Source organism: Anomaloglossus baeobatrachus, chromosome 4 (assembly GCF_048569485.1).
Source record: "Anomaloglossus baeobatrachus isolate aAnoBae1 chromosome 4, aAnoBae1.hap1, whole genome shotgun sequence".
NCBI classification, from domain to species: domain Eukaryota; kingdom Metazoa; phylum Chordata; class Amphibia; order Anura; family Aromobatidae; genus Anomaloglossus; species Anomaloglossus baeobatrachus.
Window position 1 is genome coordinate 320,713,374 of NC_134356.1, and position 23,258 is coordinate 320,736,631.

General features: G+C 48.4%; 1 protein-coding gene across 1 annotated transcript in view; it reads left to right on the plus strand.

Moving 5' to 3' along the window:
• Positions 1-10,052: 10,052 nt before the first annotated feature.
• Positions 10,053-23,258, plus strand: part of IFRD1 (interferon related developmental regulator 1) — a 75,201-nt gene continuing 61,995 nt past the window's right edge. Inside the window, exon 1 of the mRNA XM_075342502.1 lies at positions 10,053-10,360. Coding sequence (XP_075198617.1) covers positions 10,324-10,360 — 37 coding nt within the window. The 5' untranslated portion in view covers positions 10,053-10,323. The remainder of the gene's footprint in view (positions 10,361-23,258) is intronic.

Genomic DNA, 23,258 nt, shown 5'->3' on the forward strand with positions numbered 1-23,258 from the left:
AGCGAGATCTATATGCGCACGGCCATGATTTTTACTTACCGCCGCCCCCACCGGAAGTCACGTGTGTGATCACGTGACTTTCGGTGGTTGCCATGGTAGCACCGGGTCATGTGATGACGCATGCAGCTATGACGTTTCACTTTCGTTTTCACCCGGCCCGGAGCCGAATGAAACAGGAAATGACCGTATCTGCTGTTTACAGCTGTATAGCTGTGATCAGCAGATAGATCAGAGTGATCGGAATGCTGATCGCTATAGCCCCCTAGGGGGACTAGTAAAATAAAAAAAAAAAAAAGTAAAAAAAAGTTTTAAAAAATAAAAAAAACCTAAACGTTCAAATCACCCCCCTTTCACCCCATTGAAAATTAAAGGGTTAAAAAAAAATATATACACATATTTGGTATTGCCGCGTTCAGAAATGCCCGATCTATCAAAATATAAAATCAATTAATCTGATTGGTAAACGGTGTAGTGGCAAAAAAATTCCAAACGCCAAAATTACGTTTTATGGTCGCCGCATGTTTTATGCAAAATGCAATAACAGGCGATCAAAACGTAGCATCTGCGCAAAAATTGTACCATTAAAAATGTCAGCTCGAGACGCAAAAAAATAAGCTGTCACTGAGCTATAGATCCCGAAAAATGAGAACGCTGTGTGTTTCGGAAAATGGCGCAAAACGCGCGTCACTTTTATTGGACAAACTTGTGATTTTTTTTTTAACCCCTTAGATACAAGTAAACCTATACATGTTTGGTGTCTACAAACTCGCACCAAACTGAGGCATCACAATGACAAATCAGTTTTACCATATAGTGAACACGGTGAATAAAACATCCCAAAAACTATTGTGCGATCACACTTTTTTTGCAGTTTTTCCACACTTGGAATTTTTTTGCTGTTATCCAGTACACTATATGGTAAAACCTATGATTTAATTTAAAAGTACAACTCGTCCCGCAAAAAACAAGCCCTCATATGGCAAGATTGACAGAAAAATAAAAAAGTTACGGCTCTCGGAAGAAGGGGAACAAAAAACAAAAACGCAAAAACGGAAAGTGCCCAGGGGCTGAAGGGGTTAATGTCTGAATTTTATCACTAAAATGTTGCATGTACACAGTCACTTCTTCACACAAATGCAGACATGCATACTATATTTGTTATATATTTATGTTATATACTATATATGTCTGCATTTTTAAACACACTGTATACACAAAGAAATAAGAAAGTTGGATGTCTGACAGCAAACCATAAAGATTAGGAGGCTGGGCCACCATCACAGGACAGCAATAAAGCATCATCAGCTACAGGGCAGTGGGGGAGGGGGCAGGACCGTGCAGCTGTGGGGTCAAATAGGAGGATAGGTGAAAGAGAGAAGAGGGGAGTGGGGGACGGGGCAGGATAGTGCAACTGTGGGGAAGGGGGCAAGAGAATGCATCTGTGAGGGGCAAATAGGAGGATAGGTGAAGGAGAGAAGAAGGGAGGGCGGAGGGGGCAAGAGAGTGCAACTGTGAGGGGCAAATAGAATAGGTGAAGGAGAGGTGAGGGGAGTGGGGGCAAGAAGGTGCATTTTTGATGGGCAAACAGTAGGATAGGTGAAGGAGAGAAGAGGGGAGGGAGCAAGAGTGCATCTGTGAGGGGCAAATAGGAGGATAGGTGAAGGAGAGAAGAGGGAAGTGGGGGAGGGGGCAAGAGAGTGCATCTGAGGGGTAAATATGAGGATAGGAGAGGGCAGTGAGGCTAGAGACATCATTCAAGGAGCTCCAGTACTCACTTCAGCTCCATTGTGTCCTCTGGAGCCTCCGCTCCTGCTAGTGCCGACTACAGAGCGATGGCATGCAGGAGGGAGGGATACAATCTCCCCAGAAGTGTCATCTATTTCTGCAGCACAGACGATACTGGCCTCCTGTGCCTGTGGGCGGGGCTTACTGCCGGTGGGCGGAGCTGGCTTTGCTGAGGAGGAGGCAATGATCAGCTTTGTCCCCTCTTCTGATGGATGGGAGTGGCGGAACTTACATGGAACATATAGCGTCTGTGCTGTGTACTGGAGCAGAGACTGTCAGGGGCCCAGCAGGGGATCTACTGACTTCCAGGTGGGCAGGAGAGCAGGGAAATCGCTCTCTTTAATAGCAGCAGACAATCGCCCAGCAGATACACAAAGCCGGGGGCCGGGTGATCACTGTGCTGCTATTACTGCTCTCCCCGCCCATAAGCCCACCCACCTCACAGCACCGGCTTCAGTGGAAAGAGGTGGGTGGGATTATGGGTGGAGAGAGAAGTGCATATGCATTTTTTAAGCAGCCGGGACATGTGTTACTCCAGAGTCGGCTGCAGTGACCGTGTTCCGCCACAGTTTGCAGCACAGGGTCCAGACTGGGCTCAGTGCTGCAATACATGTCAGCTGGATGTGGTACTCGGGTTCACATCCAGCTGAACCAAGTGCTGAGGTTCAGGACGAGCCCTTTGAAGCCCCGGTCGCAGTGGCGACCCCTGCGACTGCTTTCGTTACACCCCTGCCAGAATATATCATTTGGACAGCGGGTTTCAACCTCCTAACTTCTTTAGTAACTCAATTTGGAACCTCTAAGGACTCAATTTTCCAATAGGTTTACACAATGAAACCACGCTCCTTGAAACTGTATCTGTGCATTGTTAGCAAATGAAGAAGGAATTGAGCAGGAGAGAAATTAAATCACCACACAAACTGCTGATGTGCAAAAATGGGAGCAATAAAACTACAGTATCTTGTAGTGGAGATGACTGGTGTGGCGACAAGTTGGCAAGACTACTCGGCGTAAAGATGTTTCTTGTTGCTGTGGTTCATTGCACTTTCACCTCTCATGAACCAGAGCATATACAGTCCACAGTTCAGTACAACTAAACCAAATTTCCAGGGATTGGCCCACAATTAAGATGGTAGAAAGGGCCACTGGTAAAGGAAACACCGAAAAAAGTACTTAGTGAAATACAAATAGTTTATTTAAATAATTGTAAACAAGGACAGACAGTGAGGGCAACCATGATGACAATGTTGCCAGACACAGATTTGCACAAACGACACCTGATGGTAAAAAACTACAACACAGTCCACAACACAGGGTTAATGTGAAATCCCATTAACCAAAGGGTATTACCTTGAGACATGTTGGATAAGAACTAGTAGACAAAGAGGGTAGTGGTAGACCTCCTGACGAAGCCACGCTCGGTGAAACGAGCATCGACGCCCCGCCCACCACCACCCACTTTGTCTGCTAGTTCTTGTTGTCGAGGTTGAGGAAAGCACGTCCATGCTTGTTTTACAGGTTTTGTATGAAATGACAGTTACCCTTTGAAGGTAATTTTCCATCAGAATACGACCTAATTTTTAACCCCTTAACGACCGCTTATGGCAATATTACGTCCTAGCGGTCATAGTATTAATTCCCACGGGCTGCTGCAAGCAGCCTGCGGCGATCAGTGCACATGTCAGCTGATTTGTACAGCTGACATGTGTGCCTGCCAGGCACGAGTGAAATCGCGTTCTGGCCATGCCTTTTAACCCCTTAAATGGCACTGTAAATATGTGACAGCATCATTATAGTCGCGATCGCGCTAAAACTTTACTTACAGGCCGACACCGGAAGTCATGTGATGTGATCACATATATCCAATGGTTGGCATGGCAACACAGGGTCATGTGATGAGTCCAGTAGCTCCCATGACACTTTATTTAAAACATGACAAACCAAAAGAAACAAAAAACGTAGTAAAAAATGTGATGAAAAAGCATGTAAAAAAAAAAGCACAGAAAAAAAAACAATAAACAAAACTCATAACCTAATTAAAATAAGTGCAGAAATAGTGAAGAAAATCTGCAACATCAAAAACTCACCCAAACCTCATTGGTGGAATGCAACTTTAAAGTGTTATTCCCATCTCCAAGATCCTATAGTAGGTGTAATAATAATAATATTAGCAATTACAGTCCATGACAGAAGTTCTGTCGCTTATCCATGTTATGTAAATAAATGCTTATAAGCTGACTTTAAATTCATCCATTGGTTTCATAAATTACTCTTTTGAAAGCTGAAACCCTCCCAAATTTGGTTTAGGTTATAAAAATAAAGTTGCTGCAAAGCTGAAATATTGATCATTTAATGAACACAGAAAGGTTAGATTTTGGCAAGACAAAAGTTTTGTCGCCCACATAAAGTAATGTGAAATTCAAACAAATAATTAACTTATAATACAAAAATATGTTGCATAACATTGGTGAATGAAGTTGTGGTGCTATTAGAGCCATATTTAATATTTTATGTGACTTCCATGAACTTGAAGGACTGCATCCCTGCGGTTCAACAATGATTCATACAATTTATTGATGAAGTCATCAGGAATAGCAAAGAATGAAGTCTTACATGCCTCCCAGAGTTCATCTAGATTCTTTGGTTTTGTCTTCCTACCCCAAACATACTCAATGATGTTGATGTCTGGTGATGGGCTGGCCAGTCCTTGAGCACCTTGATCTTCTTTGCCAGGAGGAACTTTGTTGTAGAGATGGATGTATGAGATTTAGCACCATCCTGCTGCAGAATTTGACTCCTTTTATGATTGGGAATGTAAGAGGTAGCTAATACTTCTTGATATTTTAGGCTATTGATATTGCCTTCCACCTTGCAAATGTTTCGCACACCCCCATACTGAATGTAACCCCAGACCATGATCTTTCCACCACCAAACTCAATTGTTTTCTGGACCCATATGGGCTCCATTAGGTCTCCTGCAGTATTTGTGGCAGATGTGGTGTAATTCAACTGAAAATTCATCAGAGAAATCCACCTTCTGCCACTTTTCCAGCATCCATCTATTTAGCAGGCTGTGGGACTTGGCAAATGCCGCACGGTTTTTTAATTGCCTTTTGTTTAGTGCTGGCTTTTGGGCACTGATTCAACCATGGAGGCCATTTCGAGACAGAATCCTACAAACTGTTCTAGTTGAAACAGGGACTTGAGGTGACCAGGCCTGTTGGAGCTCTGCAGCAGTGGAAGAGGGGCTGGCTTTGGATTTTCTAACCAACAAACGTTCCTCCTCACCAGTTGTTTTGCAGCATCTGCCGGACCTGGGCTTGTCAAAAACATCTCCAGTCTCTTCAAATCTTTTTCTAATTCTTTGTACTGGACGCTGAGACACATTAAAGATGCTGCTGTGGATCTGTTCTTCAGCCTCTTGATTATCAAGACTTTGGTCACAGGGTGGATTTTTGGCATGTTGTCAAGTGGTCAAGTTGCAGGTTCAACTGAAGGTCTTGGATGCTGGGTTTCTTTTTATACACAACCACTAATTAACCGATCATTTAGTGAGCACAGGTGAGGATGTAAACTAGGATTGGGTGCATTAAATGACAAGGCGACAAAACTTATGTCTTGCTAAAATCTGACCTTTCTGTGTTCATTAAATGATCAATGTTTAAGTTTTGCAGCAACTTTATTTTCATAACCTAAACCAAATTTGGGAGGGTTTCAGCTTTCAAAAGAGTAATTTATGAAACCAATGGATGAATTTAAAGTCAGGTTATAAGCTTTTATTTACATAACATGGATAAGCGACAGAACTTCTGTCAGGGAGTGTAGAAGTGTAGTATAGTTCTCCTGATAAAGCCATGTCTCATGCCTCACGTACAGGGCATTGCAGCTTAGGTTTCCATGGTTATGTCCACTCATATAGTGACAGCTAATGGTCGTAACCATGGATATGTAAGCTGCAATGCCCTGCACATGAGGTAAGAGACATGGCTATATCAGGAGAACTATATTCCATTTCTAATTGGCGGTAGTTGCTAATATTATTATTACACCTACTATATAATGGGATAGGATCTTGGCGATAGGAGTACCCCTTAAAGGTTGCAATATGACACCATTCACTTGTATTGTGCCGTGATGTAGCAGCTACAAATGACAATCTTTGGCTGTGCAGTCCCAGTGCAATAGCTACTTGTCTCCTGTTTATTTTTCGAGGTACGCAGACTCCTTAACCTCTTCTTGACATGTGGTGTATTATGCGTCAAGAGATATTATATATAATATATTATGTATATATAATGATATATGCACACCACGTCAGGAAGTGATTAAGAATTAGCAAACATTGAAGCCTCTCCATTTGAACTTGCCTTAGACATGATTACTGATTACTTTAGAGTCACATACACAAGTGAATTATCCCTCAAGAAGATATGAAGTGTAATCGGACACCCTTCTACGGCCTCTATTTTACTTCTCCGATTTTTGATTTTTTTATGATTTAGTAGCTGTTTAGTGACAATATCTCTGTACATCAGCTGAACATTGAGGCCTGCGGTCCTGTGCTAAGAAGCTGTGCCGTCTCAAAGCACCTGACTAGCTATAGAAAATTACCGTAGGGCAGAGTCACGCTAGCGTATAATTCGCACTAGTGCAATGTTAGCAAATGCTGCAGCTCAGATCTGTGAGTTTTTCCTCAGCTCTAATCAGACTGAGGAAAAATCGCAGCACGCTGAGATTGTCAGTGAGTCTAGGCTCACTCGCACCCATACAAGTCTATGGGTGCATATGAAACATCGGCCTGCATTCGGATGATATCCGATATACACAGACAGGCAATGGAGGAGAGGGAGAGATTCATTATTATTATTATTTATTATTATAGCGCCATTTATTCCATGGCGCTTTACAAGTGAAAGAGGGTATACGTACAACAATCATTAACAGTACATAACAGACTGGTATAGGAAGAGAGAGGACCCTGCCCGCGAGGGCTCACAGTCTACAGGGAATGGGTGATGGTACAATAGGTGAGATTAATCTCTCCCTCTTCTCCGCAACTATGATTTGATCACAAGATCGGCGCACAGTGAATGACACTCGGCTCACGCTCGCAACAGAGTAAAGGTGGTGTCACACATAGCGACGCAGCAGCGATCACGACCAACGATCTGACCTTATCAGGATTGCTGCTGCGTCGTTACATGGTCGCTGGTGAGCTGTCAAACAGGCAGATCTCACCAGCGACCAGTGACCAGCCCCCAGCCAGCAGCGACGCGTGGAAGCATAACTAAGGTAAATATCGGGTAACCAAGGAAAGCACTTCTCTTGGTTACCCGATATTTACCTTAGTTACTAGCGTCCGCCGCTCTCACGCTGCCAGTGCCAGCTCCCTGTTTCCTGCACTCCTGGCCAGAGTACACATTGGGTTAATTACCCGATGTGTACTCCAGCTACGTATGCAGGGAGCAGGGAGCCGGCACTGGCAGCGTGAGAGCGGCGGACGCTAGTAACTAAGGTAAATATCAGGTAACCAAGGAAAGGGCTTCTTGGTTACCCGATGTTTACCGTGGTTACAGCTTACCGCAGGCTGCCACACACCGGCTTCCTGCTCGCTTCAGTTCGTCGCTCTCTCGCTGTCACACACAGCGATGTGTGCTTCACAGCGGGAGAGCAACGTCCAAAAAATGAAGCAGGACATTCAGCAACGATCGGCGACCTCACAGCAGGGGCCAGGTCGTTGCTGGATGTCACACACAGCGACAGCGACGGGACGTCGCTGCTACGTCACAGAAAATGGTGACTTAGCAGCGACGTCGTTGTCGTCGTCGCTAGGTGTGATACCACCTTAAGAGCCGAGCTTCATTAGCATATCACATTCGATGTAAACACAACAGTGACTTTACGCTCAGACGGCTACTAACAAAATATATCCGACTTGTGAAGTATTCCTCGTGGGGTGGAAAAATCTACTAGAAACTTGACTCTGCGTTTCAAGGTAAACCTGACACACAGTTTGCGGAAGAATTCATTGTGGAATTCTTCCGAGAATATCTAACATTAATTGGTTTTAAAATCTGCTCCACAAATCAAATTCTGTACTGTGTTCATGACATTTATTTAAGGCTTGTATTTCCAGCTCATACCGTTATCCCAATGAGGATTTTCAGGGCAAAATCTACATTTGAAATCTGCATAGTCATCCTGTTCGTTTGTACCTCATAATTGTATCTAAAGCAGGGTTCCCCAACCAATGGCTCAGGAGCCCAACATGGATGGTTTATGGCAGTCTTCTTGGGCGAGTGATGGCTTTCTCACGGGGCATTTTTACTTGGTGAGGAGGGAACTCGGAGCAATATTCTTATAGTGATACTCAGGGTCAATATTACTTTATAAGAAGCACTCCAGGCATTAATACTGTATAGGGGGGCACTTGGGGATTTATTACTTGATAAGCAGCACACCAGTTGTTATTACTGTATAAGGAGTATACTTGGGTAGGATTACTTGTTATGGGGGCACTCAGGGTATAAGCACTACATAAGGTGAAACTCGTGACAGTATTGTTGTATATGGGGACACTTGGGGCATTATTACTTTGCATGTTGGGGACTCAGAGAACGAGCACTATATAAAGTTAAACTCGGAGCAATATTACTTTACACGGGGGCAATTGGCCCATTATTCCTTTATAGGGGGGCATTATTACTTTATAGAGGGGTCACTCAGGGAATTATTACTGTGTAAAGGGCACTCCATTCATGTATTATAAGGAGTACACTTGGGCATGATTACTTGTTATGGGGGCACAAGCAGTATATAAGGTGAAACCTGGGACATTATAACTTTACCTGGGGGCACTATTACTTTTAGGGTGGCATTCTGGACATTATTGCTTTCTAAGTGGCATTCCAGCCTTTATTACTTTATAAGGAGTACACTTGGCATGATTACTTGTTATGGAGGCACTCAGGGGCATCAGCACTACATAAGGTGACACCTGGGACATTATAACTTTATATGGGAGCACTCGGGGTATAATTACTTTATAGGGTGGCATTCAGGACACTCCAGCCTTTATTACTTTATAAGAAGTACATTTGGTTATGATTACTTGTCATGGGGGCACTAAGGGGCATCGACACTACATAAGGTGACACCTGGGACATTATAACTTTATATGGGGGCACTCTGGACATTATTACTTTATAAGATGGCATTCAGGGCATTAATACTTTATAAGATGTCATTCGGGGCATTATTACTTTGTAGTGGGGCCCATTTAGGGTATTATTACTTTATATAGGGCCACTCAGGCTATTATTACTTTATAGTGGGGCATTATTGTTTTGTGGGGGGGCATTATTACTTTATAAAGAAGCATTATTACTTTGTAGGGGGCGTTATTACTTTGTAGGGGGGCATTTGGGGCATTATTACGTTATAGAAGGGCATTATTACTTTATAGAGGGGCATTATTACATTGTAGGGGGGCATTTAGGGAATTATTACTTTATAGAGGGGCATTATTACATTGTAGGGGGGCATTTAGGGAATTATTACTTTATAGAGGGGCATTATTACTTTGTAGGGGGCATTTGGGGAATTATTTCTTTATAAGGGGCACTCCAGTTATTACTGTTTATTGGGGCACTTGAGGCATTATTACTGTTTGGGGGGGGGGGGCTCGGGCCATTATTCTTTCACACAGGGTATTCAGGGAAATATGACTGAAATGAGCACACGGGGCTTTGAAGATGTCTTTCCATAGATGTTTCTCAGAATGTGAGGTAGCGAGGTCGGAGGCTCCTGTCCTACAGTCTACCCTATCTTGTCCTCTTTCCCTTCAGTCAATGTGGTGAGGTAAATCCCCAGAATTACACAATATCTGATTATAGGCACGGGGATACTCCATGAAATGTACTGAAATGGGAACCAATTCGTTTTTTCCTTTTATTTCCAGATAGTTTGGGGAAATCAATACTGCGCCCCTAGTGGTTGCTCTGGATAGCTGTTTTTTTCTTTGCACTATTTGTGATAGCTCTCCCCTCAGTAGTAATACGCATGTCACATTGCAGCTCATTGGTCCGCCCGAAGCCTGCCTGGCTCCTAGACAACCACACACCTAGCACTGCTACGTCTTTCCAGTACACAATATGGCGGCAGCAGCAAGTGTAAGGGCAAGCGTTCTCCCCGCCACTGGATTGGTCAATAGTGAAGGTCAGCCCTAATGACGTCACGAGCCGCACTTATAAAAGGCCGAGCAGCGGCGCGCAGAGCTCTATCCCGAGGTGTTCAGAGATAAAATGTATCGTCTTCATTCACAGGCATTCACCGGAGTTTCATTCAGTTCTTCTTACAAGCATTTCTCACATCTGCCGATAGAAGACTCGAACCTTATTCCTGAGAGACGTTTTAGTAAAAAGTGCTCTTCCATCGGCTGATTTTTACTGAAACCCACACGTCGCACCGAGGTACCAGAAGTAAAGCCGGACGCAGTGAGCTAAAGCGGGGACGAGGTCCGGGGACAGCGCCTCAGACATGCCGAAATCTAAGAAGAGGAGCAGCCGGGCCGCGGGTAAGCCGGGTGGCTGACAGGCCTGCTATTAGCGGTGCAGTATTAGCGCGCGGTGCACGCCGGCTCTTGTAGTTCGTGAAGCTGGGCTCCACATTGTATTTAGAGGGCGTGGACTACAATTCCCAGATGACACCGCGTACACTGGAGCCGGTATTCACCGGGTTTCTGGGTGCTGCCTGATATGGCACAAGCGGAGAGTCATCTGATGTCCTGCCAAAGACCAAATGGCGTGGTGACGTCATGGATACGTGTACAGAGCGGAGGGCGCAGTGCTGGGCTGCCTGACACGTCCTAGTGACCATGTACTGTATGGCTCCTGCAGATACAGCAGTGAGGTGGAGGCCTGCGCTGCGGGGATGGCGGCTGCTGGCCACGGATTACAGCCGGGAGCCCACCACTTGAGCAGGGGCTGCCATAGTGGCCAGTATTAGCTATCTAGTATTAGGGAGATGTAAGTGATCGCTTATCCACAGGACAGGTGATGGAGACCCACTTTGGATTATGGCAGCCCCATGGAGAATTAAAGGGAACCTGTCATCAGAAATTTTGCACTAAACCTAAAAAATTCCCCATCTGCAGCTCCTGGGCTGCATTCAAGCAATGTTCCTGTTGTGCAAAGCACAGCGCCGCCCATAATCTCGCGCATGCGCAACATGTCATCAGTGGTCACTGTGCACACTGCACAGTCCCGCGAGAGTGGCACGGCGCATGCGTGAGGTTATGGGCGGCGCTGTGATTTTTATCAGCAAGTACCCGCCCATAATCGCGTGCTCGCGCTTTCACCGCCGCCTCCACCGTTTTGCGCAAGCGCTGGCCAGCTTACCTCACGTCACCTCTTTGAAATTGCGTGATGGGGGACGGCCTAAAGCGGCAGGGGGCAGAATAACTGACACCAGAGAGCCCGCCCCCGTGTACCATTATCAAGATGTGAATACAAAAAGGTACCACTTTACAAAATGTTTATTTTGGTCAGAAAGGTGGCACAAAACAGGAACCTTGCCAGAATGCAGCCCAGGAGCTGCAGAGGGGGAATCTTTTAGGTTTAGTGCAAAATTTCTGATGACAAGTTCCCTTTAAGTGGAGTAGTGGTTAATGTGCACTGCCGCACCATTCTACATGGGGGTAAGTGCCCCCATAGTGCTGGTGTTGTGACCACGCAGGCACAGGAGCTGGCAGTAGTAATCATAGCATTTGGAAGGCCGTCCATAGGACCAGGACCCCTCCATGCAATCACAAGGAGCTAATATTTGCCATAGCAGCCAGAGGTCAAATAATGACCAATGGGGCTTGTGAAAGACAATGTCTGCAAATAACGGCCATTCATGGTAGTGCTGTCCAGCTCAGGCCATGGCAGTGTCTGTGTAAGCATGCACGTATAGCTGTCCGGCATTGGATAAGTGTGCTATTACTAAACTGCACAATGACAAAAGTGGGGTCAGGTCATCGCTGCTGTCTTATCACTGTTACCATATGGTGAGCACCACAAAAAACACTTCCTGAACTGCTACTTGTTCGTCCTGCCATCCTAACATTGGACTCGTAAGCGAGGAAAAAATGTTATGTATTCCAAAATTGTAACAATAAAAATGTCAACCTGCAAAAACAAGCCCTCCCATGACTGTCAGCACAAAAACAAGGCGTAGTCATCAAAATATGGCAATGCAAAAAGCTGTGTAAAAAGTGTTTAGGTTGTATAGTAAAAAAACTAAAAAAAATAATCATACTGACACTTCGAATATAGCCATCTAATCACTGATGCCGCATGGTTAAAAATAAAACAAATTTCTTGACCTGCTGTTGATTTGATCATTGTGCCTTCCAAAGATAGCAGTAAGTCGCAGCTCACATTTATTCTGCTCTCTATGCTGAGCACTTACACCATGGACTACGTGTAAATCTCTGAAATACGTGACTCACACAATTCACAATTAAAACTTCACTTTAATGAGGCAGAGGGGGGTCACTTTGGAGTCTTTGGGGCTAATGACCTGGTGATGTCAGTCTTCTTAGGCTTCCATAAAATCACGGTTGATCAGTTTTGTGCACCTCTAGGAATTTGTCTAAGGCTATGTGCGCACGTGTGCGCTCTGCCCCGCTCACAAAAGGTGCGCTTCAGAGCGCAGCTGAAAAGCTCCGTTCTGAAGTGCCTGGTGCCTGCAGAATTCGTGCGCTCTGCATGCTGCCTCTCCCTATAGACAGCATGCAAAGCGCACGAAAGTGACATGTCACTTATTAGAACGCACGCTTCGGGCAGCAGCCGAGTCGCTGCGTTCTAATACGCCACTTGCGCACGTCTCATGCACAAACTTCATAGATTGTGCTGAGGATGCATGCAGTTACGCTGCGGTGCAGAATGCAGCGTAACTGCATGTAATACGCACACGTGCGCACATAGCCTAAGGGTGTAGTGACTTAATTTCCTTCTGGAAAACAGCCATGTGTCAAAGTGAAATTTGCAAAACTAAAATTGCAAATAAGCCCTTGCAATGTCCAATACATTGTAGTGCCTGTACATTGTGCCCAACTCATGCTTCTGGAGACTTACACCCTGTAAATGAAGCAGGCTCTCTCACTACAATGTCAAACATGTGGATGCTAACTGTAGTTTAGGCACATTTGGATTTGGTAGCGAAGATTGTGCTGGTTTTATTTTTTGGGGGAAGCCATAGCACTTTTCCAGAGCCTTTCTCTAAGACTTTTAACCCCCTTTACAACCTAGTACGTACCTGTACATCCTAGGTCCCCTCCCGTCCTTTAATCTGGGCTTGCTTGGCGAGCCCGCATTTTTCTCTGCACATGTCTACTGATCTGATCAGCCGACATGTGCAGCCAACAGACGTGGGTGGATCTCCGATACATCCGTGCCTGTTAGCTAGTTAGATTGTGCTGTCAATCCGATGGCTCCTGCGAGGATCACACCATTCCCCGCCGCAATCGACAGCTACGTGACGCAATCACAGAGAGTAGTTGAAGAATTGGGTTTATTACTATTCTTTACATCGTTCATCTAGCGGTATAAGTGATAGGGCGGCTTTATTCCTCAGGGCAGTGCAATTAGTGATACCAGAGTTAAGGTACCGTCACACTTAGCGACGCTCCAGCGATCTGACCTGGCAGGGATCGCTGGAGCATCGCTACATGGTCGCTGGTGATCTGTCAAACAGGCAGATCTCCACAGCGATCAGAGACCAGCCACCAGCGACCCGCTTTGCTTAGTTACCCGATGTGTACCATGGCTACGTGTGCAGGGAGCCGGCTTCTAGAAGCTGCTGACGCTGGTAACCAAGGTAAATATCGGGTAACCAAGCAAAGAGTTTTGCTTGGTTACCCGATGTGTACCTTGGTTACTAGCGTGCGCAGAAGCCGGCTCCCTGCTCACTGCACATTCAGTTGTTGCTCTGTCGCTGTCACACACAGCGATCTGTGCTTCACAGCGGTAGAGCAACGACCACAAAATGGTCCGGGACATTCAGCAACAACCAGCGACCTCACAGCAGGGGCCGGGTCGTTGCTGGATGTCACACACAGCGACATCGCTAGCAACATCGCTGCTACGTCACAAACACCATGACTCAGCATCAATGTCGCTAGCTATGTTGCTTAGTGAGACATGGCCTTTAGGTTTTTTTTTTTTTTTGGAGAGGGTGATTTGGCTAATACTACACTAAAATGCCTTTTTACAAAAGTTTTTTGCAACACTGGATTTTGAAGGCTATAGTTTTTATTATTCTGTCAACAGTAATGAAGGCTTGTTTCTTTGTCGCTCCATTGGGAGACCCAGACAATTGGGTGTATAGCTATGCCTCCGGAGGCCACACAAAGCATTACACTAAAAGTGTAAAGCCCCTCCCCTTCTGCCTATACACCCCCCGTGCTCATGGGCTCCTCAGTTTTCTTGCTTTGTGCGAAGGAGGCAGACATCCACGCATAGCTCCACTGCTTGGTCAGCAGCAGCTGCTGACTAGGTCGGATGGAAGAAAAGAGGGCCCATAACAGGGCCCCCAGCATGCTCCCTTCTCACCCCACTCTTGTCGGCGGTGTTGTTAAGGTTGAGGTGCCCATTGCGGGTACACAGGCAGGAGCCACATGCTGTTTTCCTTCCCTATCCCTTAATGGGCTCTGGGTGAAGTGGGATCCGGATCGGTCTCCAGGCACTGGGACCGTGCTCCCTCCGCAGCCCTTGGGAATCTGCAGGATAGGAGCTGGATAGCGTCAGGGACAAAGCCCTGCTACTATAAGGTACTCTGTGTCTCCGTGGGGACCGCACATGGAGCGCTGGTCCCATACACATTACAGCACTGCTGGGTGTGTTAGTGCGCCGGGCATGGAGCGCTTGTGCCAGACACTTTCCATCCCTGCTGGGTGTGTTAGTGCGCCGGACATGGAGCGTTTGGGCCAGACACTTTCCAGCTCTGCTGGGTGTGTTAGTGCGCCGGACATGGAGTGCTTGTACCACACACTTCCAGCTCTGCTGGGTGTGTTAGTGCGCCGGACATGAAACGTTAGTGCCATACACTCTCCAGCACTGCTGGAGGTGTTAGTGCGCCGGGGGACTACGCGCGGCCACGCTTATTGCCGGCCGCGCTTATAAATTTAGTCCCCGGCTTCTGCGGCCTAGTGTCGTTCTTTCCCGCCCACAGGCCTGCCAGTCAGGGGAGGGGCGGGACGCTGCACGGATCGTCAGCAGAGGGCTGGAGCATACATTAGTATCCTCCGCCCTCCTCACTCAGTACAGTAGGACGCTGGATTCCCGCACTTTTCTTGGGCACGCCCACGGTCTCCTCCTCCTCACAGAACGCCGGCAGCCATTCCTGTCAGCGATTCAGACGCTGAGGAGGAGAGGCAACACAGGGAGACCCAGGCAGGGAATCTGGCGACCACACAACCGCTCTGAGCGGTCGGTAAGCAGCACCTGTGGTGCTGGCCCCACTGAGTACCGAAGTGTATATATATATATATATATATATATATAGGCTTTTAGGCTATACATTGCACTGTACGGTCGCTCTGTTGAGTTTTGGCTATATACCCTCCTGGTTGTTCTCAGAGGAGACATGTCATCTGCAAAAGGCAAGGGTGCCACAGCACAGACGTATTTTGCAACCTGTACCTCATGTACAGCTGTACTACCGGCAGGGTCCACTGACCCTCATTGTGTGCAATGCTCGGCCCCGGTTGCGCTTACTCAGCCGGAGCCTCTGCTACAAGTGGCCCAGGTGGATCCACCTGCTACCATTGTCCAGGTGACAGGGACGGAGTTTGCAGCCTTTGCGGACAAGCTGTCTGACACTATGGGTAAATGGTCTGCTAAAATACTGGAAGCTTTGCAGTCCAGACCGGTGATTCAGGCCCCGGGCACTATCCAATCCTTGACCCCTGGTCCCCCTCAATTGGAACAGCAATGTGCCCCGGGGGTAACCCACAGGTCCCAGGGTGAGGTCTCTGACACGGACCGCAGTCCCAGGCCGCCCAAGCGGGGTCGCTGGGAAATTCCCTCCACTTCATCACACTGTTCAGGGTCCCAGCAGGGGGACTCTCTGGAGGATGAAGCGGAGGTCTCAGATCAGGATTCTGATACTGAAGCCGCTCTCAACCTGGATACACCTGAAGGTGACGCAGTAGTGAATGACCTTATAGCGACCATCAATCAGGTGTTGGATATTTCTCCCCCAGCTCCTCCAATTGAGGAGTCTGCTTCTCAGGAGAAATTCCGTTTCAGGTTTCCAAAGCGTACATTAAATATTTCTGGATCACTCTGACTTCAGAGAGGCAATCCAGAAAAACCAGGCCTGTCCAGACAAGCGTTTTTCCAAGCGCCTTAAGGACACACGTTATCCCTTCCCCCCCGAGGTTGTCAAGGGCTGGACTCAGTGTCCTAAGGTGGATCCTCCAATCTCCAGACTGGCGGCTAGATCAATAGTTGCAGTGGAAGACGGGGCTTCACTCAAAGATGCCACTGACAGACAGATGGAGCTATGGTTGAAATCCATCTATGAAGCTATCGGCGCGTCTTTTGCTCCAGCATTCGCAGCCGTATGGGCACTCCAAGCTATCTCAGCCTGTCAGGCGCAGATTCATGCGGTAACACGTACATCTGCCCCACAAGTGGTGTCCTTAACCAATTAGGCGTCGGCGTTTGCGTCCTACGCCATTAATGCTATCCTCGACTCTGCCAGCCGTACGGCGGTGGCATCCGCCAACTCGGTGGTACTCCGCAGGGCCATGTGGCTACGTGAATGGAAGGCAGACTCTGCTTCCAAAAAGTTCTTAACCGGTTTGCCATTGGCTGGCGACCGCTTGTTTGGTGAGCGATTGGATGAAATCATTAAACAATCCAAGGGAAAGGATTCATCCTTACCCCAGTCCAAACCAAACAGACCTCAACCACGGAAGGTACAATCGAGGTTTCGGTCCTTTCGGACCGTGGACAGATCTCAATTTTCCTCGTCCAAAAGGCCTCAGAAAGATCAGAGGAACTCCGATGCATGGCGGTCTAAGTCACGTCCTAAAAAGACCGCCGGAGGCACCGCTCCCAAAGCGGCCTCCTCATGACTTTCGGCCTCTTCAAACCGCATCCTCGGTCGGTGGCAGGCTCTCCCGCTTTTGCGACATTTGGCTGCCACAAGTAAAAGACCGATGGGTGAGAGACATTCTATCTCACGGTTACAGGATAGAGTTCAACTCTCGTCCTCCGACTCGTTTCTTCAGAACATCTCCACCCCCCGACAGAGCCGAGGCTCTTATGCAGGCGGTGGGCACCCTGAAGGCGGAAGGAGTGGTGATCCCGGTTCCTCTTCAGCAACGGGGTCACGGTTTTTACTCCAACTTGTTCGTGGTGCCAAAAAAGGACGGATCCTTCCGTCCCGTTCTGGACCTAAAGCTGCTCAACAAGCATGTGAAAACCAGGCGGTTCCGGATGGAATCGCTTCGCTCCGTCATCGCCTCCATGTCCCAAGGAGTTTTCCTGGCATCAATAGACATCAAAGATGCTTATCTGCACGTACCGATTGCGCCAGAGCATCAGCGCTTCCTGCGCTTCGCCATAGGGGACGAACACCTTCAGTTCGTGGCACTACCTTTTGGCCTGGCAACAGCCCCACGGGTCTTCACCAAGGTCATGGCAACAGTGGTGGCAATTCTACACTCTCAGGGACACTCGGTGATCCCTTACTTAGACGATCTACTGGTCAAGGCACCCTCTCAAGGGGCATACCAACACAGCCTGAACATTGCTCTGGAAACTCTCCAGAGTTTCGGGTGGATCATCAATTTTCCAAAGTCTAATCTGACACCGGCCCAATCACTGACATATCTTGGCATGGAGTTTCATACTCTCTCAGCGATAGTGAAGCTTCCGCTGAACAAACAGCGTTCACTACAGACAGGGGTGCAATCTCTCCTTCATGGTCAGTCACACCCCCTGAGGCGCCTCATGCACTTCCTAGGGAAGATGGTGGCAGCAATGGAGGCAGTTCCTTTTGCGCAGTTTCATCTATGCCCACTTCAATGGGACATTCTCCGCAAATGGGACAGGAAGTCGACGTCCCTCGACAGGAACGTCTCCCTTTCTCGGGCAGCCAAAGCTTCCCTTCAGTAGTGGCTTCTTCCCACTTCTCTGTCGAAGGGGAAATCCTTCCTGCCCCCATCCTGGGCTGTGGTCACGACGGACGCGAGCCTGTCAGGGTGGGGAGCGGTCTTTCTCCACCACAGGGCTCAGGGGACTTGGACTCAGACAGAGTCCTCCCTTCAGATCAATGTTCTGGAGATCAGGGCAGTGTATCTTGCCCTAAAGGCGTTCCAGCCGTGGCTGGAAGGCAAACAGATCCGAATTCAGTCGGACAACTCCACAGCGGTGGCATACATCAACCACCAAGGCGGGACACGCAGTCGGCAAGCCTTCCAGGAAGTCCGGCGGATTCTGCTATGGGTGGAAGCCACAGCCTCCACCATATCCGCAGTTCACATCCCGGGCGTAGAAAACTGGGAAGCAGATTTTCTCAGTCGCCAGGGCATGGACGCAGGGGAATGGTCCCTTCACCCGGACGTGTTTCAGGAGATCTGTCGCCGCTGGGGCATGCCGGACGTCGACCTAATGGCGTCCCGGCACAACAACAAGGTCCCGACGTTCATGGCACGGTCTCAAGATCAGAGCTCTGGCGGCAGACGCCTTAGTTCAGGATTGGTCGCAGTTTCAACTCCCTTATGTGTTTCCTCCTCTGGCACTGTTGCCCAGAGTGTTACGCAAGATCAGGGCCGACTGCCGTCGCGCCATCCTCGTCGCTCCAGACTGGCCGAGGAGGTTGTGGTACCCGGATCTGTGGCATCTCACGGTCGGCCAACCGTGGGCACTCCCAGACCGACCAAACTTGCTGTCTCAAGGGCCGTTTTTCCATCTGAATTCTGCGGCCCTGAACCTGACTGTGTGGCCATTGAGTCCTGGATCCTAGCGTCTTCAGGTTTATCTCAAGAGGTCATTGCCACCATGAGACAGGCTAGGAAACCAACGTCCGCCAAGATCTACCACAGGACTTGGAAAATTTTCCTGTCGTGGTGCTCTGCTCAGGGCGTTGCTCCCTGGCCGTTTACCTTGCCCACTTTTCTGTCCTTTCTTCAATCCGGATTAGAAAAGGGTTTGTCACTAGGCTCCCTTAAGGGACAAGTCTCTGCGCTCTGTCTTTTTTCAGAAGCGCCTAGCCAGACTTCCACAGGTACGCACGTTCCTGCAGGGGGTTTGTCACATCGTACCTCCTTACAGGCGTCCGTTAGAACCCTGGGATCTGAACAGGGTGCTGATGGTTCTTCAGAAACCACCGTTCGAGCCAATGAGGGATATCTCTCTCTCGCGCCTTTCACAGAAGGTGGTCTTCCTAGTGGCAGTCACATCACTTCGGAGAGTGTCTGAGCTAGCAGCGCTGTCATGCAAAGCCCCCTTCCTGGTGTTTCACCAGGACAAGGTGGTTCTGCGCCCGGTGCCGGAATTTCTCCCTAAGGTGGTATCCCCCTTTCATCTCAATCAGGATATCTCCTTGCCCTCTTTTTGTCCTCATCCAGTTCACCAATGTGAAAAGGATTTGCACTTGTTGGATCTGGTGAGAGCACTCAGATTCTACATTTCTCGTACGGCGCCCCTGCGCCGCTCGGATGCACTCTTTGTCCTTGTCGCTGGCCAGCGTAAAGGGACACAAGCTTCCAAATCAACCCTGGCTCGGTGGATCAAGGAACCAATTCTCGAGGCTTATCGTTCCTCCGGGCTTCCGGTTCCCTCAGGGCTGAAGGCCCATTCTACCAGGGCCGTGGGAGCGTCCTGGGCTTTGCGGCACCAGGCTACGGCTCAGCAGGTGTCAGGCGGCTACCTGGTCGAGCCTGCACACTTTCACGAAACACTATCAGGTGCATACCTATGCTTTGGCAGATGCCAGCCTAGGTAGGCGAGTCCTTCAGGCGGCGGTTGCCCACCTGTAGGACGGAGCCGGTTACGGCTCTATTATGAGGTATTATTTACCCACCCAGGGACTGCTTTTGGACGTCCCAATTGTCTGGGTCTCCCAATGGAGCGACAAAGAAGGGAATTTTGTTTACTTACCGTAAATTCCTTTTCTTCTAGCTCCAATTGGGAGACCCAGCACCCGCCCCTGTTTTTTGTGTACACATGTTGTTCATGTTGAATGGTTTCAGTTCTCCGATATTCCTTCGGATTGAATTTACTTTAAACCAGTTATAATTTTTTCCTCCTTCTTGCTTTTGCACCAAAACTGAGGAGCCCGTGAGCACGCGGTGTGTATAGGCAGAAGGGGAGGGGCTTTACACTTTTAGTGTAATGCTTTGTGTGGCCTCCGGAGGCATAGCTATACAACCCAATTGTCTGGGTCTCCCAATTGGAGCTAGAAGAAAAGGAATTTACGGTAAGTAAACAAAATTCCCTTCTTTTTGTGGAAATAGTTGTAGTTTTTATTGGTACCATTTTGGGCACATAATGTTTTTTGATCGCTTTCTATTCCTCTATTGAGTTGGAATCGATAAAAAAAGCAACTCAGGATTTTTTAACTTAACCCTATAACTGCCACTGGGATTTTAATAATCAGCCTTTTTTCAGCTGAGACCCTGCGCCATCAGCCCCAACCAGGCCCGGACTGACCATAGGGCAATTCTGGCAAATGCCAGGTGTGCAGGTCCCTTTGGGTGGGCAGGTCCCTGTGGGTGGGCCGCCGTATCTGCAGTCACCGCCACTCTGCTCAGCAGTGGGTGCATGCAGTAGCTGCAGCAGGACCAGGAGGCAGCGCTGTGCTGAGGAGCACGGCAGAGCCGGTGCCGGTGACCACACCTTCCTCCTTCCTATACAAATGTATTTGAGTCTTTCAGACGTCAATACATTTAAACAGTGCGTCGGGACTGGGCCCCACCCTCGACGTGCAGCAACGTGATGAGATCAGCACCTTGCTGACGTCATCACAGTGCTGCAGGTGCCACACAGGAGACAGCAGCGGTAAGCGCTCCATGGAGGATCCGAAGATGGAAGGTTTTTTTTTTTTTTTAAATTCTTTATTTATACAACAGACCCTTACAAACCATATATCAGACAGTTGGCAAAATAAACAAAAACAATTGCACAGAGTTTGGGAGAATACATCTCAATACAAAGTCACCAACGTCTGGGCCAACCCAACAAATTGTCGAACGGGTCCGTTTTTTAACAAATTTTTATCGGAGGCAAGAAGAAGTACCGAAAGGAGGCTAGAGAGCCTAAAGATCATTCAGACATCTCTCAACATAGAGTTCACACCAGCTGAGAGAGAAAAAAGGGGGGAGGAACGTAGAGGAAGAGTGGAAAGGGGAAGGGATAGGACAGAGCGGGAGGAAGGTAAAAAAGAAAGAGGGGGAAGGAGATGGGAAAAGAGGGGGAGAAGGGGAGAGAATAAGGAGAGAGAAAAGAGAGAGGGAGAAGAGAGAGAGAAAAAAAAAAAAAGAAAAAAAGGGGTGGGGGGAGGTTTACCAGGGGGGAGAGGCCAGCGACAGAGGAGAAAGCGCTCCATCTACGCATCACGCAAAAGGAGGTCGTATTCATTGGAGAGCTTAAATTGCATCCAGGGGAGCCAGGTCCCGTGGAAGCGCTCGTACCGATCATGTATGGAGGAGGTCAGTTCCTCCATCTGCAGAAGCTCATTGACCCTGGAGGCCCAGAGGGACAGGGCAGGGGGAGCGTCCGACTTCCACTTTAAGGGGATGCATGACCTGGCCGCCATCACCAGAAAGTGCAGTAGCGACTGCTTGTATGCAGAGACAGACATCTCAGTCAATTGGAGAAGGAACAGCTCCGGACCCAAGGTCTGTGATGTTCCAGTCACGTGTTTAATCACCTCCCCCACTCCGCTCCAGAACCCTCTGAGGGCCAGACATGTCCAGAATATGTGTACAAAGTCCCCCTCCGCCGTCCCACATCTCCAGCAGCACGGGTCTACGCCTGGGAACATCTTGTGTACTCTAGTTGGGACCCTATACCACCTCGACAGAAGTTTATAATTGGATTCCTGAAGTCTGGAGCTTATGGAGGTCTTGTGGGCGAGCGCCAAAATTTTATTCCTTTGCGTATCCGTCAGGGAGAGACCTAGGTCTTGTTCCCAGTGTACGAGAAATGTGGGGGGAGGGAGGTCGCCAGGGTCCGTCAACATCCTGTACACCAGGGAGAGAGTGCCGTAACACTCCCTCCCGGGTACACAGCGCTTCAAACTCCGTAGGGCGAGCCGTGTACAGCGAGTGGTCGGGGAGAGAGCTAATGTAATGTCTGAGTTGCATGGACCTCCAGGTTCCCAACTTTCTTGGTGTCTCGCAAGCTGAGAGTGCCCCGAGCGAGGGCCAGCCCCCGTCAGTTATTAGATGACACGCCCGGAAGCGCCCCTCTTCTATCCATAGGCGAAAGACGGGGTCCGTCAGACTCGGATTGAAGTCTGGGGAGCCAATTATGGGTGAGAGGAGAGCGAATTGGGAGTAGTAATCTGCGGATCTGTCCCAGGGAACAACACTCCAAGGTAGCACCGATTGTAGGGTGATGCCTTAAGTTAGCGGGGAGAGGGCTCGGTATCCAAGGGGCTGCGGAAAGGCTGATTGCAGTGAAACTTTGTTCCAGTGCCACCCAGGGTTTCGTCTTGGCGTGGCGACACCAGTCGATAACCCTGACCATGTGAGAGGCCCAGCTATATACCTTCAAGTCAGGGATTCCCATCCCCCCCCTCCTCTTAGGTCTGCACAGTAAAGAGCAGGAGATTCGAGCTGGCTTATTGTCCCAGATGAATTTGGTTTGTAAGGCGGCCAGATCCTTAAAAAAGGAGCTGGGAATCCGCATTGGAAGAGCCTGGAGAAGGTAAAGGATGCGAGGGAGGATATTCATTTTAAAGATATCACATCTACCGAACAAAGTGAACCAGCCTTTCGCCCATCTCGTACAATCCTCTCTGATAGTCCCAAGGAGGGGAAGAAAGTTCAGTTTAAAAAGCGAGTTTGTATCCGCCGCCAGCCGAACCCCCAAGTAACCGAGAGATCTGGATGCCCATTTAAAGCTAAAGGATGATTGAAGTGAGGCAACCGTGCCCGTAGGCAGGTTCACATTCAGGGCTTCAGACTTGGTCATGTTTATTTTGAAATTGGATAGGCAGGAATAAATCTCAAATTCCCGAAGCAGGTTGGGCAGGGAGACCAAGGGATTCGTGAGGAAGAATAGGAGGTCATCTGCGTAGGCTGCAATTTTGAATTCGTGAACCTTAGTGCGAGGACCTGTGATATCGCGATTTCTTCTAATATGACACAGTAGAGGCTCCAGGGTCAAAACAAATATCAAGGGAGACAGGGGACATCCCTGCCTGGTCCCGTTAGTTATCGGGAACCTGTCGGAGAGTAAGCCATTCAC